Below are 16544 nucleotides of genomic sequence, written 5' to 3' on the forward strand. Positions count from 1 at the left end.
AAGGGCTTAACATAGAAAGCCTGGATACAATCGGGTAACACTCCAGTTGCAGGACAGGCGCTGAGATGGGACTAAAACCAAAACAAAAGCATGTCATAAACAAAAAGATATGAAGTGAACTAAAAATACAGCGCATGTCATGCTCTGAAGCATGCCATGAGCTGGGAAGGGGAATTCACGACACAGAAAATGAATAGCGAACAAGCTAGAGAACCGTCTGAGGGCTGAGTCCAGCTCTTTGTGGCTCATGGACCCATCTTAAATTCAAGCCAACAGTGCAGCCAAGACACACAGTGTCAGTGATGGCCAAGCTAGCCAAGCAAGTGTGAAGGCAGCCAGGCAGCTGCGCAGGACTCTCTGAGGTCCAGGAGCTTTCACTGCAAAGAACAATGAAGGCTTGACAGAACTGCGCAAACAGCATGCCAGATCAGCCTCAGTTCTTTTCAGACTTACATCGTGACTGCACAGCATGAAAACCTGGATATGTTTCAGCTTCAAATCCCACTACACCATGCAGTCATCTTTGAAAAATCGCCACTTGTCCATAACCTGTTATTGTGCTCCTTTTTTGTATTTCGAGACTCTACTCTCAGCATGTAATTTTAGGAGTATTATATCAGCTCCATTCAGATGTCGTATAAATCTCAGGTGCATTTCCCGCACTGCTGTGCTGAACTCGTTTTCATTGGAACACTTTGTTGATATTGAAATTCCTTTCATGATTTGAGGCGAGTTTTTCACACAGAGTGCCGTTATTCGCTGTGATTGTCATTCTGAGCAGGGAAAGCCTCAGGGACTGAAAGAGACTTGATCCCCTTTTTCAGACATATTTTCTAGGGATTAGGCCATGAGCCTTAACTAAAGTACCTACCTAGAAATCTAAATAAATATCCTTTTGCAATGGAAACACTGATTTTTGTTGTTGTGCACCGATTGTTAAGGTTTATGAACGTCATTTATGCATGATAGGCATAGCAATCCATGTTACTGATTATAAGGGAGGGAAAGGTGTCAAGAGTGTCTACTTACCTACCTTGCTGTTGGGTAAAACAGCCTATTAGGATGTTAACATACCTGTAATCAAGCTAGAAAGTTTTCCAATAGCTGGATTCAGCATGGACCTGGACCCAACACTAAATCAAGACCTTTGAGTATGTATGTTAAATTATAATCTGAAAATTCTGAGATTTTAAGGTCAGATATTAAGCCATAAAGTAAAGACCCGGCGGCAGGGTGATGGATGCCCAAGGCTCACTGATGCTCGTGGGGAGCGAAGCCTAGCCTATCTGATCCAATCCCACAGAAGAGCTACTGTAGTACAAATTGCTGAAAAGGTTAATGCTGGTTATGATAGAAAGGTGTCCGAACACACAGTGCATCACAGCTTGCTGCGGTTGGGGCTGCGTAGCTGCAGACCGGTCAGAGTGCCCTTGCTGATCCCTGTCCACCACCGAAAAAGCACCTACAATGGGTGTGTAATCATCAGAACTGGACCATGGAGCAATAGAAGAAGGAGGCCTGGTCTGATGAATCACGTTTTCTTTTACATCACATGGACGGCCAAGTTCATGTGTGTTGATTACCTGGGGAAGAGATGGCACCAGGATGCACTATGGGAAGAAAGCAAGCCAGAGGAGGCAGTGTGATGCTCTGGGCAATGTTGTGCTGGGAAACCTTGAGTCCTGTTATTCATGTGGATGAATTTCAGGACTTAAAGGATATGCTGCTATGTTGTGGTGCCAGATACCACAGCACATCTTCAGAGGTCTTGTGGAGTCCATGCCTCTATGGGTCAGAGCTGTTTTGGCATCACAAGGGGGATCTGCACAATATTAGGCAGGTGGTTTTAATGTTATGGCTGATCAAAGTGTATTCAGTGACCTCTAAATAACATATTAACTAACTAACTAATTAATTAATTAACTCATTAAAAAAGCTCAAATTATTATTGCATTATGCCTTGCTGTATAGTTTGCGACTATGTATTGCTCAAAATATCGATGTAGTGTCAGTTCGATGGTTAAAAAATGATACCAATACACATGCATGTGTAGTACAAAGGCTTTTGTAAGAAATATTTAGTTGACAATTGAATGTTATACAAATAGCTATACTTTTTTTCCCCCTTCCTATGAATGTTTCATCATTGAGCACTATGCATCAAACACAGGAATATAAGACAAAAGTATATATTTAAACCACAGACAACATATAGCATATAATATTAGAATAACAGAGGGCATATATAATATTTGAAATGTGCTTACTATGCTTACTAAAGCTTACTATGGAAATATATAAATGAAATTATTGGAAATGACAGTTTGATTTCGATTCTCTGTATAATCCGGATTGCTTGGAGCGTATTTACCATATGGACAGGATTTTTATGTATATTATTAAAGCAGAAAAGAGGAGGAGAACTGAATGAATATGAAAACAAAGTTTGACAAAACTTTCACAATATTGCTTTTTTGCCATATTCACACGCTGTGTGTGCGCGCGCGTGTTTTATTTCTTCTATTTTGATGAGTTTATGTAAGCCAAAGGCAATAGAAACAATGAATACATAATGTCGAATAAATGATGAGTGGTGGATCTTACACAATAGGTCAGCTGCTTGGTTGGATTGCATCACGCAACAGTTTTAAACTTACTGAAATATTGCAATAGAGACTCGTCCCTGCAAATAAAGAGACCTGTGGGTTTTAATGCCTCAGGAGGGGCTTATTGGCAGCTCTCTGTCATCATCTTGCTTTGGAAAGCAAGAAATATGGGCTCATATGAGCTGACACAAAAATAAAAAAAAATCAACGCCATAAGGTATAGACAGCCAAGCACCGTGATTTTCACTTAACTAACTTTTTGTTTGTTGCAACAGAAACACACGAAGATCACGCTGTTCAAATCAGTAAGGTGATTATATTACAATTTAATCTTTGTAAAAATGTATTTTTAATGACTGACATGCGTGACTTTGTATTTTTATTATGGTAATAAGCACATATAAATTTGGGTCCCAAAAATATCATATCAGAAGGTGGCCTCGTCTTCAACCAGCCCAAGAGAAACCATGTCACACCCCTCTTCATCTCCCTCCACTGGCTTCCTGTAGCCGCCCGGATCAAACTCAAGGCCTTGATGCTCACCTACAAGACCTTGTCTGGAACAGCACCCTCCTACCTCAACTCTCCCCTGAAGGCTTACGTTTCCTCACACAATCTGCGATCAATCAACGACTGATGCTTAGTAGTGCTTACTCAGCGTGGCTCAAGGTCCCTCTCAAGAACATTCAAACTAACTGTCCCTCAGTGGTGGAATGAACTTCCAACCTCAATCCGGACCGCAGAATCTCTCACCATCTTCAAAAAACAGCTAAAGACCCGCCTCTTCCGTGAAAACCTAACCAACCCATTAAAATAAATAAAAAATAAAATAATAATAATAATAATAATAATAATAATAATAATAAAATTTGCACTTACACCTGTACGCTGTTTCTTCTGGAACTCAATTAATGGATCTTGTATGGTAGCACTACTTGTATTGTTCTCTGCTTGATATATCGCTTTGCTTGTATTTTCTCATTTGTGAGTCGCTTTGAATAAAAGCGTCTGCTGAATGAGTAAATGTAAATGGATATAATAATGGAAACACCCAACAATATTATTAGATCTGTAATTAGGAGTTCCGTAGAACTAATTAATTTAATTTCAGCAAGAGTGAAGAACAAGTTCTTCTCCAGTTCTTAAAGGGACAAAGGGTATAGAAATCAACTTACCACATAATGTCTCATAGTTGATGATTGGATCTGATATGTGACTTCATCTTGGTGTTCATGAAATTGTTTACCACTCTGAATCAAAATCTTATCATTTCCAAATATGTGTGAAAAACCTATTGGATGTCGCTATGGATACCTTCTGGCAAACAGCAAAAAAAGCCAAAATAATTGGGTAAAGGTCATAATCTTTCTGTATAGGCAGCAAGATTGGTCATGTTTCCAGGGTTGGAGGAATAGCATGCTCAAACTCCCCTGTCAGTGACACTAGCCAATCACAGCTGTCTGCTCATGTATGCAGAAGAGGGTAGATAGCACTTTTTTTTCTCCCTAATTTACAGTTTTGGCCAATTATTGTCAACAAGTCAGTTTGTTCATTTCAGAGAGTTTTGTTGTGCTTTTATTGCAGAAAACTACTTGAATTAGTGAAATTGCAATTTCACAGTGATGTTTGTTGGTAAATGAGACCTTTTAGCTGTACTCGTGAATCGAAGAGGGCTTTGACTCAATGCGCATTGTGATGATGTCACATGACGTGACTTGGCCCACATCTGCAGAAAATATGCTGTAATTTTGAAACATTGCAAGCTCCTGTGAATATTGTGGTGTTTGTTTGATTTTGCATTCATTTCTACAATCACAAAATCACGAAATCCTGTAGGGACCGACCACTAATGTCATATGATAACGACCAACCAGAGAGGCTATCATGCGCTTCCTCCGGGACATGTGAAGCCAGCCAACTGCATCTTTTTGAACTGTTGCTCAAGCTGCATCATGGGGCAGCATAACACACTCGGAGGAACTCGCTATCCCCTACTTTCTGCATCTGCATGTATGATGCTCACAATGTTGCTATCTCGGACTTGGCTTGTCGACATTCGATTCTCACGATCTCCAGACAATAGGGCAAACGCTTTTCTGTTGCACCAATCAGGAGCCTGAATATCAGCATTTGATCAAGTTGTTGGACATCGACAATGCTTTTTGTTTTACTGAAACAGAAAAAAGCCAAATCAATTTCATATGTAATCAGATACTGGCTGTTAAAATATTCACATGTATATATATTGATCTTTAGCATTGTTTGTAGTTTTCATAGCTATGTGCGAAAGGATTTTTGTAGGGTTCATGAAGCAACAGTTTTTTCCACATTAAACAGTGTCTGGTTGTGTAATATGGCGTCATATTGCTTGGCCATTGTACAAACATTCAGAGCAATCGCTGACCTAATACCTCACACACCATGGCTGTCTATGCCATTATGAATCAATCATGTCTAACATCTGTGGACATTGTGGGAAAACTCTGACGACATGGTTTTCTTTTCATGTAAACGACTCCAGATGTTGGCAGATGTCTTATCAGACCGCATTACTTTTTCTGCTCCTGAAGGTTCCGGGTTTAGTGCAAGTTTCTGTGGCTTTATATGTTGGTCTTTGATACAAGTGGTTTTAAGGGCAGGGTACTGAGAAATGCACCTGCAAATCCAATGGGACTCTTTGGCCTCTTTGGAAATTTGCTATTTACCTCATGGTGCTTTGATAGCTGACATATAAAAAGGGCTGATTGTAAGCGTATGGTGTGAATTAGCATTTTAACCCGATATGACTCACCTACGGAGCTGCATTTGCAGCTGTGATAGTAATTGTTACAGATAAAGGTAGTCTTTTTTCATGTGATATTTCTGTTAGTTCTGGCTTATAAATTTGTCTCTATAGCACAATGGAGTGTGTTTGTGCAGCTGACCTAGACTACACTTTAGAACGCTTTCTGGAGTTGTGCCTGCCAGGACTCTATGATTATTTACTTGCAATTAAACAGGCTATACAATGTGCATTCTGTTTGCTCTTGTCCATTCAGCACATCTTCAGTGTAGAAAGCCATTGCGCCCCTGACGATAATCACAACCACATTAAAGCTAAAGCCCACTGCGGCATGAATAGACATACAGGACTACTGCATGCAGCAGGATAGCTTATCTTATAGATGTTTACATTATATATGGACACTTCAGTTAGTCTTAAAGATGTTTTGCTACTCACTTGAGACACATCTATCCATCAATCTCAATCATGAAACACAGCATTAAGTTAATGAGTGCCATTTAAACATCAAAATTAAGAAAGGATTCCACCAGCTGATACAAGAAAAAAGATATTTGCCTGCCTGCAAGCTATTAATTGAGCTTTGTACCACTCCAATTTAGTACTACAGTAGCTTGCTTAAGCATTCACCCACTTTTTGACATGTATTGAAAAATCAATAGCGTGAACAATATTATTTAGAAATAAACGTTGTTACTGTGAAACCCATTAATTATATCAGATATCAGTAGTCACAGCAGTTGAATGGCGTCAACATGTGAACAATTAAAGTGTCAGTGATCTCAATATAAATACACCTGTTCCTGGAATTCCTCAGAGTTTGGTAAAGACTAACATATGCTCCTACTGAGACACATAAAGCCAGTTACTGTGCTCGTTTTTAAGCTGTTGCTTATGTTACATCATATGTAACAGCTGGACACTCTTGGAGGAATGCTTTACACACCATCTTTTAGCCCTTATGTGAACTCTAACATGGGACAGAGAACAGAGCTCTAGATATTGAGCTTTATGACAGATAATAAAAAAAAAAGTCTCCTAGATTCTCCTAGTTCTGTTTGTGGGAAGTTTTGTAAAAGATACTCTGTAGACCGTTTCCTACCATGTTTAAAACAACTATACAGCTGGGAGTATTACCATAATTTGGTAATTAGGGAGAGATAATGTTTTTTAATCATTTTTTACAGTAATTGAAGGTTAATTAATTGGCATGTTTAATGACTGTGGAATTTTCCTTTATTTTTAAAAAAAATACACGATAGTCAAACCAAAAAGTGTTTGGACACCTGACCATCACACCCATATATGCGCCATCATAAAGTTGGAAGCACACAATTGTCTAGGATGTCTTTGTATTCTGTAGAATTAATATTTTCCTTCAGTGCTACGAAGTGACCCAAACCTGTTTCAGCATGACAGTGCCCCTGTGCACAAAGTGAGGTCCATCAAGACATGGTATGCCAAAGTTGGAGTGAAAGAACTCGAGTGGTCTGCACAGGGCCCTGTCCTCAACCCCACCCAACACCTTTGGGATGAACTGGAACACCGACTGCACCCCAGACCTCCTCACCCGACATCAATGCCTGACCTCACTAATGCTCTTATGGCTGAATGAGCACAAATCCCCACAGCCATGCTCCAAAATCTAGTGGAAAGAATTCCCAGAAGAGTGGAGGTTATTATAACAGCAAAGGGGAGGACTAAATCTAGAATGGAAGGTTCAACAAGCACATATGGATGTGATTGGTCAGGTGTCCACACACACTTTATAGTATAGTATTCTGATCCTTTTTTTCTTCCTTCTGCCTCCTATCCTTAGGTAACTACTCGAGACATCCCTATGGAGGAATGACCAATGCTAACTGCAGCGGTCTGGGGCCTGGCATGAACAACAGCCTGGGCGTGAACGCCAGCAGCCCTATGCACGGACAAGGACCAGGGCAACCCATGTCCATGGGCCGTGCCCCAGGACCCCCTGGTAATCGAGTCTACCTAGGTGGTGGGAACAGCATGGCACCCACTTCTCCCAGCATGCCACAGTCTGCTGGTCCAGGGATGGGGCCTCCTGCAGGAAATGTGAATCGTAAAGCTATTGATGGTCCAATGGCAACAATGCATCCAACAGGCAACTCTGCACAGGGGAGGTGAGACTGTTACAAATGCATGTCAGTAATACTGAAAGACAATCTACGAAAAGAGCTTACAGGTATTTAGGCCAGGGTGACAAAGAAAACGGTTTACTAGACATTAATTTAGATTAATTAATATAGTTGAGCAAACATGTTAGGTTTGTTATCTTGGACAGAGTTTCTATAGATGCTTGAAAGTCCTAAGTTTAGAAACTTAGAAAGTTTATTAACTAAAATGCTGTAGAATGCTTTTATCTTTTCACAGTATAAAGGAACAAAATGACATTCAGTAGAAGTAGTCGTTTTTTTCCATTAAAAAATGTCAATACAGCTTGTTTTTCAAATATGGATATAAATTTAAAAAAAATCACATTTTAAGCTATTTAAAAGGGAATACTTTCAGTAGAAATGCTCCTGTTTTTCAGTATGAATGCCCCACACATTGTTATTATTTGTGTTTCACTGTGTATATTAAGTGTTATTTGTTATGTCTTGTGTCTGAATGTTATGTCTGGTAACTACTGTGCTGCTCGCTTGTAAAAGAGTTATCCTTATCCTCAATTTATCCTGGTTAAGTAATGGTTAAAATTCATTTTGAAATGAATTTTAAATTCATTGAAAACACATTTCATAATTCATAATTAGGGAAAAGCCTGTGTAGTTGGTATGATGCCAGTATGAGCACAGTCTTTATTCAAGGCATGTGCACTGCTTAGCTCTTATACAAATGTTGGCACCCCTGCCCCGGGGCCAGGGAACTGCCTTGGCGACCAAATCACACGTTTTATCACACGTTTTATCCCTTAAAATACTATTTTATCAATTTCATTAATGTTGAGAAAGTTGGAATCCAGGCTCTTGCTTAGACTGCTTGCTACGTGTATACCATTATGGTATTAGATTTGTGCCAAAAGTATTTCAAGAAACGAACAAAAATACACAACGGGAAAGAAAAACACCACTCTGAAACTGACAACAATGAATTCAGTGGCAAAAATGTAGCAAGGACTTCAATTAAACAACGTTCTTTGTTAACAGTTTTGTAAGAGTTTTCTAAAAGCCAGAGTTTTCTTTTACGCTCTCAAAGTTTTTGTTTACACTTCACAAGTTTACGCTCTCCATTCTGGCAAAACCTCTCGTGTGGGTGGGGCTTAATAGCACTTTACTCTCGTTGGCTGTTGAGATTTGGATCGACAGCTCCCTGACCAGGAAGTAGAGAATTCAGTGTCGTGAATTTTGGAGAGTGTTATGGATGCGGTTCTCTGTATAGTTCCAGTGTTTGTACTTTGCAGTGAAAATTACATACTTAATATTTGAGGTTTGGGTAGTCTCATACAGCTTTTTTTTTTTTTTTTACACCTTTAAGCCCCGCCCACACGTGAGATTTGTGCCAGAATGGCGAACGTAAACGTCGCCATTTGGAGTGTAAACGAAAAGTTTGAAAGAGTAAATGAAAACTCTGGCTGTGTATCCGTAAACCCCGATTAGCGAAAACAAAGCTTAGAAAACTGTTAACAAAGAACGCTGTTTATTTAAATGTTAAATTTTTACCTCTGAGTTCATTGTTTTCATTTTCGGAGTGTTTTTCTTCTTTCTCATTGTATATTTTTGACGTTTCTTGAAAAGTTATGTTCCATAATTTTTGGCACAAATCTAATCCCATATACCATCTACTCTACAGTGGCAACTCAAGAGAACTCATAATGATCATTCTGACATTTTTTTACCCATTAATTTTTCACACTGTAGAGCTATTCATAACTCTGTCAGATAAAGTCATTGTGGTCAGTGTTTTGAACGTGCATGCCACTATTATCATAATGCTTTTTACAGGAGTGAAAGGAGAGCCATCATCTTTCTAGCATGGTAATAATGACAAATTAAGTGCTGTCCAAAGCATTGTTAACAGGCGCCTTTGTGGAGGGCTCTGGTCAATACATCACAGGCCATTTGGCATTTGGAGGAGAAGTTTATGTTGGCACTTCGGTGATTAATGGGAGATATGAGTCTGTGTTGCAGCCTGTGTGTAAATGCTAAGAAAACCATTAAGAGAATGCTTCACTGCCAATAAGAAGTGGCATGACATGATGACTACTGCTGGGCGCAATCAGACGAGCTGTCACTCCTGCCTCTCTTTGTCTCTCAGACATCTACACATACACACAGAGAGATTATACGCCGCAAGCACCATCCACGCTGCACGTCTCATCATACTCGTCTTTTTAGGTGACCTCTAATGCTGAGCTTTCCGTTTTCCCCCTCGAGCACTAGCGAAAGATTCTGACAGGTGTGCGTACGGGTTCAGAGGAAACGCCGGATTGAGGATGCACTTTGTTTGGAGCTCTTCAACAAATCTGAGCTTTTGTAGAGATGCAGAAGCCTTTTTGTGGGTCTACACCAGACGCTGGCTGCTCTCATGCCTTACTGTTTGTGCTGCCTCGTAGGTCAGTGTCTGAAAAGGTAGAGCTTTGAAAGCTGGTGTAGTACCTGTAAACAAACTGTTGGGGGGGGGGGGGGGGGGGGGGGGGGGTTGTAGTGTAAGAGGCTGTGGTGTAGCCAGCTCCCAGATTAATATGTACTGTATTAGGCTGGATATAACATTGGGTTAGATGTGGGAACGATTTGCACTGACATACAGCATAACAGCAACACTTATAGACTCAAAGACAAAGGGTTTTTTTTTTGTTTTGTTTTTTTAAAGGAAAGCAGTTAGTTCAATAGTATCCATCCATCTTCTACCGCTTACTCCTTTTCAGGGTAACGGGGAATCTGGAGCCTATCCCAGGGAGCATCGGGCACAAGGCGGTGTACACCCTGGACAGGGTGCCAGTCCATCGCAGGGCACAATCACAAGTTGAATAGTATGTTAACAGAAAATTCAAAATAAAATGAACATGTTCTTAGAAGCGAAGGAGAGCTGTTATGAATATATCTATGACAGAAAAATATACATCTTATAAAATAAACCTTTTTTGGTTGGTTGACGAACAGGATTATAGGCTATGTAGAATAGTGAGGAATATGTGTACACTATCTGCATTAAGGTGTCTCAGTGCACATATTGTATTCAGAAGTGACTCTGTGCCTTCTTGCTTCTCAGTACTGTCCGAGTGGGCAGCAACTTTTCCTAAAGCGTTTGTTTATGCTTGGTTGAAGCCTGAAAGTGGGTTTCGTGCCATGCTTTTCTTACTGAATATTCATATTCTTACTCGTGGGATACAGTAATTTAGTTGTGCAGAATCAGTGCAGAAAGACTTGAGGAAATTCTACACACTGCATATTAATCTACCCCCCCCCCCCCCCGCCCCCCCCCAGCCTGTGTACACACAGTCTTCAGCTGCATTGGGTTTCTTATCTAATGCTATTGATGTGATTACACCTTCTCCTTGGCTAAGAGGGCATCTTTGAATGTAGAATGAAGTTTAAAATTTGTCAAGTGTGTGTGTGTGTGTGTGTGTGTGTGGTTCGTGATACCATTTATGGTGTTCAGACTTTGAAAGGATGTAAGATTGACAGGTCTTTGTCTCTACTGCAAGTTTTATTGCCCTCTATGTGCAAAACACATGCACACACTGGTGCTGCTTTGCCAAATACTGTCTTTTAAGGTCCAGAGTGAAAAAGAGCAGCTGTGTGACTCTTGAAATCAAAATGTTAACTTCTCTTGGATGGTTTATTGTGATTATTATATAAATTAGGGTTTGGATCAGATTTATTAACACAATATTACAAAGTAAGTTCCGTGGCTTTGGACTAAACACTTGTGAGGTTAGAGCTACTAAGTACTAACCGGAAATTCATTCTAATATGTTTCTATAGTAACAGCTAATTGTTGATATGGTGATGTTTTCTGTAAAGAGACTCTCTAACAGTTTTGCAGTTTTGGAAGGAGTCTCCAGCGTCAGTGCTTTGTAACAGTCAGAGGTAAAGTTGTTGTTCCTAAATATATACACCTATTACATATACTCACACCTTCAGGGTCGCAGGTTCGATTCCCACCGTGGCCCTGTGTGTGCGGAGTTTCCATGTTCTCCCATGTGCTGCGGGGGTTCCCTCCGGGTACTCTGGTTTCCTCCCCCAGTCCAAAGACATGCAAGGTAGGCTGATTGGCATGTCCAAAGTGTCCGTAGTGTATGAATGGGTGTATGAATGTGTATGTGAGTGTGCCCTGTGATGGACTGGCACCCTGTCCAGGGTGTACCCCGCCTTGTGCCCCATGCTCCCTGGGATAGGCTCCGCTCCAGGTTCCCCGTGACCCTGAAGGAAGGATAAGTGGTATAGAAGATGGATGGATGGATGGATATATATAAACATATGTGATAACAGGAACTAACTTCTTTTGGTGATGTTAAATGTAACTAAATTAAATGTATCTAATATTGGTTAAAAATTACAGACCGTAAAAATAATGTGTTCTGTTATAAATAAAAATTCTTCATTTTGGCAAGTTGCTGTAGTATTAGAAGAATAAAACACTCCAGGATGTGTTGGCAACCACACCAATTACTGATTATTTAGCTATAATAGCACACTCCATGATGTTTTATTCCTTGCGTTAACAATTGTTCAACAGATTATTTATTAACGTTTTAAAAGTTTGCTAATGCAACAGAAATTTTTTTTTTCCGAGTTGGAATCCTGACAATACCACTGCCATTTATAGCCGACAGCCAGAGGGAGCAAAATTGGTCGTGCTCTCTGAGTGGGAGGGAACATACTCTCTCTCCCTTGTCAATCGTAGCAACATTAGCCGATCATGGGCCTCTGTGAGCTCATGTATGTGGAAGAGGGCAGATAGCACTTTCCTCCAGTTTGAAAAGATGTTCAAGTACATCTTCCTGTCTATCAGTCATTAACAGCACTACTTTATGTTGCAGCGGCCGGGTCTCAAAGCCACGTTTACAGTCAGAAAGTGTCCTCTTCTGTAGTGAAGGAAGGTCTGCAGCAGGCAAAACTGGCATTTCTAAATGTGTTCAGGAGCTATGAGTAACCCTTAATTCTCCTAGAGTGATGAGAACCACCTTTGGGAGAAAACTGACGACGGCAGTCCTTTAAAAAAGAGGAGGGCTGAACCGAATCAAAGGAAATGGGAAAAGCAACAAAGAGAAAAAACGGCTCACAGGCAAATCCTCACCAAATAATTCATTTCTGACCTCCTTAGTAAGTAAATTTGCTAAATAAATAAGACCTGCTTGGATGTCCAACGGGGCCCCCAGCGATGTGGCTCGTAGCCTTGGCACACAGAGTTGGCTTTAATAAATGGCGAGAATGAATGATTTTGCCTCCTGTTTGATGTGAGGCTTTCTCGAGGATTTAATATGTTAAAAAGTGTCCTTTCATTTGGAATTTTACTCTGGATCTCTCTCTCTCTCTCTCTCTCTCTCTCTCTCGCTCTCTCTCTCTGTCTCTTTTTTTTTGGTGGAGTCAGGCTCCAGCCGTGCTTGCCTTTTGCCTTGAGAGCAAATTGAATCCATATATAATTCATAACCTCCGCCAGCCTGCTCTCCCATTTCCCTCTGCATGAGTTTCCCTCCACTCTTTTATAGGATCAGCTCTTTGGGACTGATGTGTGTCATGTCCCCATGTCTTATTACAGCCATAATGAACATTGTTGTGGGTACATCTGTACCAATTTTGAGGGTTTGGCAAAAAATCTAAATGACTTTTCTCACATTCTCCCATGTAGCTGATTAGCTGAGACAATCATATCTGACAGATGCTTCTTTTGTTTTGAGCTGGAACTACAAACCAAAGAAGTAATTTTTTAAAACACATTTATATGTATTTTTTTTTTTTTTTACATATTTACTTTTGAGTGACTCTGTATGAATCTGTATGGAGTCCCCTGAAAGACTAGAGACTAGTGGTCTCTATCGTGTTAGTGGTCAAACTAAGTGTAGGGGTGTGATGATACACCCAGGTCATGACTCGATTCAATTTGCGATACTGGATTCACGATTCATGATTCAATTTTACTCTGAATATTTTAAACAAAATTTGAATGAAGAAGAATTGTGATTGAAAAGACTCCTTTTTTTTTATTTTTGAATCATAAACAACGCAAAACAATGAGTGCTAATTTTTTGTCTGTTTAAAAATAAATCAAAAATGTCTACAAAGAGATGTTTAATTTGTAAATCAAATGTACTACATGTTCATTATATCCTAAATATAAATAAATGGATTTCTAAATTCTCCCAAAAATTTGATTGAATGACCAAAGTCTCTGACCCTTGGAAAATTATTGACTGAAACAATATGAGCTCTGTAGCAGCACCTGAGGTGTCATTTTAATCGGAAATAGTTTAGTCAGCTAAAATGCCTCACTTCGGCGGCCGCGTTCTCGGGCACTGTAGATTGCAGCGGTGAGGGGCTGGTGTCGTTACTAAAAAAAAGCTACTAAAGAGACTTTTTTAACTTTTATAATGCCTCGCACTTCTGTGGTTGGGGGTTTGAATCCCGCCTTCACCCTGTGTGTGCGTTTGCCTGTTTTCCCCGTGTTTCGGGGGTTTCCTCCAGGTACTCCAGTTTCCTCCCACAGTCCAAAGACATGCGCTGTAGGCTGCTGATTGGCATCTCTAAATTGTCTGTCGTGTATGACTGTGCCCTGCGATGGGTTGGCACCCCATTCAGGATGTCCCTCACCTTGTGCCCCGAGTCCCCTGGCCTAGGCTCCAGGCTCCTTGCGACCCTGTGTAGGATAAGCAGTAGAGAAAACAGATGGTCGGATTGTGCAGATTGAGACCTCTGGTGTTCAAACGGTGCAATTGCATTAGATGCATAATTAATATAATGTTCATATGTACAAGGTGTTTCGCACAGTTCTACAATATACATCATCACAACTTTGCATCACAACACCTCATGACACCCACATGACAAGCTCTGTTTTGGTTTGTTTTGTTTTGTTTTATTAACTTAAAGAGAGGCTGGTGAGGGATCGACTGTTTATAGCTGCTACAGTGTAAGTGATAACAGGAACTATCTTCTTTCATGGATGTTCTAAAACATTAAATGTAGCAATAAACAGATGAAAAGTATGACAGTGTTCTTTAATTAATAAAAAAAAAGGGGGAAAAAAAGAAGAATTGTAATCTTTGGCAAATCTCTGGTCTGGTATTAGAGAAATAAAACCCTTCTAGGATGTTCCGTAATTGTATTTGTAATTGTAAATAATATATTCACTCCCGAACAATGCTAAAAATGATATTATTGTCCATTTTTGGTCAATATTTCTGTGTATAAAGCTGTTTCTGTAGAGAAGTGTTGATCTCTATGACTCTCTCTCTTTCTCTCTCTCTCTGTCTCTCTCTCTCTCTCTCTCTCTCTCTCTTTCTCTATCCCTCTCCCTCTCTCTGTTTCTTTCTCTCCCTCTCTCTCTCTCCCTCTCTCTCTATCCCTCTCCCTCTCTCTGTTTCTTTCTCTCTCTCTCTCTCTCTCTCTCTCTCTCTCTCTCTTTCTCTATCCCTCTCTCTCTCTCTCTGTTTCTTTCTCTCCCATTTTATCCCTCTCTCTCTCACTCTCTTTCTCTCTCTCTCTCTCTCTCTCTCTCTCTCTCTCTCTCTCACTCTCTATCTCTCTCTCTTTCTCTATCCCTCTCTCTCTGTTTCTCTCCCCCTCTCTCTCTCACTCTCTTTCTCTCTCTCTTTCTCTATCCCTCTCCCTCTCTCTCTCTCTCACTCTCTATCTCTCTCTCTTTCTCTATCCCTCTCCCTCTCTCTGTTTCTTTCTCTCCCTCTCTCTCTCTCCCTCTCTCTCTTTCTCTATCCCTCTCCTTCTCTCTGTTTCTTTCTCTCCCTCTCTCTTTCTCTATCCCTCTCTCTCTCTCTCTGTTTCTTTCTCTCCCATTTTCTCCCTCTCTCTCTCACTCTCTTTCTCTCTCTCTTTCTCTATCCCTCTCCCTCTCTCTCTCTCTCTCACTCTCTATCTCTCTCTCTTTCTCTATCCCTCTCTCTCTGTTTCTCTCTCCCCCTCTCTCTCACTCTCTTTCTCTCTCTCTTTCTCTATCCCTCACCGTCTCTCTCTCTCTATTTTTCTCTCACTCTCTTTCTCTATCCCTCTCCCCCTCTCTCTGTTTCTCTCTCTCTCTGCTTTCTCTCTCAATCTCTTTCTCTCTCTATCTCTCGCTTTCTCTCTCTCTCTCGCTCTCTCTCTCTCTCTCTCTCTCTCTCTGGCAGTGAATGTGACTTGCATGGTTTGCTGCAATGCGAGTGGTGTGTTTCTGAGAGACGTGCTGCTTTGTTTACCAGTGTTTTCTCCCACCACCGATCACTCTCAGGCAGCCAGAAAGTGACAGTAGTGAGCGGAGAGAGGCGGCGTGTCACCTCCATCCCCCGCCAGCTCTCCACCGCCTTCACCACTCTGCCTCTGCCAGGACAGTGGGGCTGATTTTAATGCTGTGCTGCCTGAGAGCAAAATAAATGCACTGCGCTGTTTTTGATGGTGCCCCGTGCATATATTAAGTATGATTAAACAGCACACTTTCCCTCCATCAAGTGTTTTAATGGCTTTTTTGATGACATGAATTAGTAATAATGGCGGCGCGTGGCGCAGCGCGGAGAGGCGCTTGTTTTCATGTCTTCGTGTTTATTGCATTATCCACACGGGAGCCGCAGTTTATGATGTAAAGGAGTAAAAGGCGACGTGAAAGTATTTTCCGTGCACTTTGTTGAAATGAGCGATTGAGGCAGGAGGTTTGATCCGGACGGATGAAAGTGCCTCGTTTGCCATCTCGCTTACACCGAAATCAATCCTGCGAGGAGATTACAACCAGGGTGCATCATGTAACTCAGCCAATGACTAATTACATCTGTGAGATGCGATTACGGCGAGCTTTAGCGCACATGGATCCCACTCGTTAGTCATTGTGTGTCAATTTCACCCGTGGCGTTGTCTCTTGGCAGAGCTGAAGTACGGCCCGTGTGACTGACATTAATCCTGCTTGTACATTTTCTCCATTTTTCTTATTATCTCGCCTGGTGAATAATTCAGATTTATTTCGAATCCGCCAAACACCCAGTTGGCGTTTCA

The 16544-nt window shown here is 40.9% G+C and overlaps 1 protein-coding gene across 1 annotated transcript in view; it reads left to right on the forward strand.

The window, feature by feature from the left end:
• Positions 1–16544, forward strand: part of LOC108269987 (AT-rich interactive domain-containing protein 1B) — a 223742-nt gene that overhangs the window by 174658 nt on the left and 32540 nt on the right. Inside the window, exon 8 of the mRNA XM_017476201.3 lies at positions 7208–7532. Coding sequence (XP_017331690.1) covers positions 7208–7532 — 325 coding nt within the window. The remainder of the gene's footprint in view (positions 1–7207; positions 7533–16544) is intronic.

This window comes from Ictalurus punctatus, chromosome 9 (assembly GCF_001660625.3).
Source record: "Ictalurus punctatus breed USDA103 chromosome 9, Coco_2.0, whole genome shotgun sequence".
Taxonomy (NCBI): domain Eukaryota; kingdom Metazoa; phylum Chordata; class Actinopteri; order Siluriformes; family Ictaluridae; genus Ictalurus; species Ictalurus punctatus.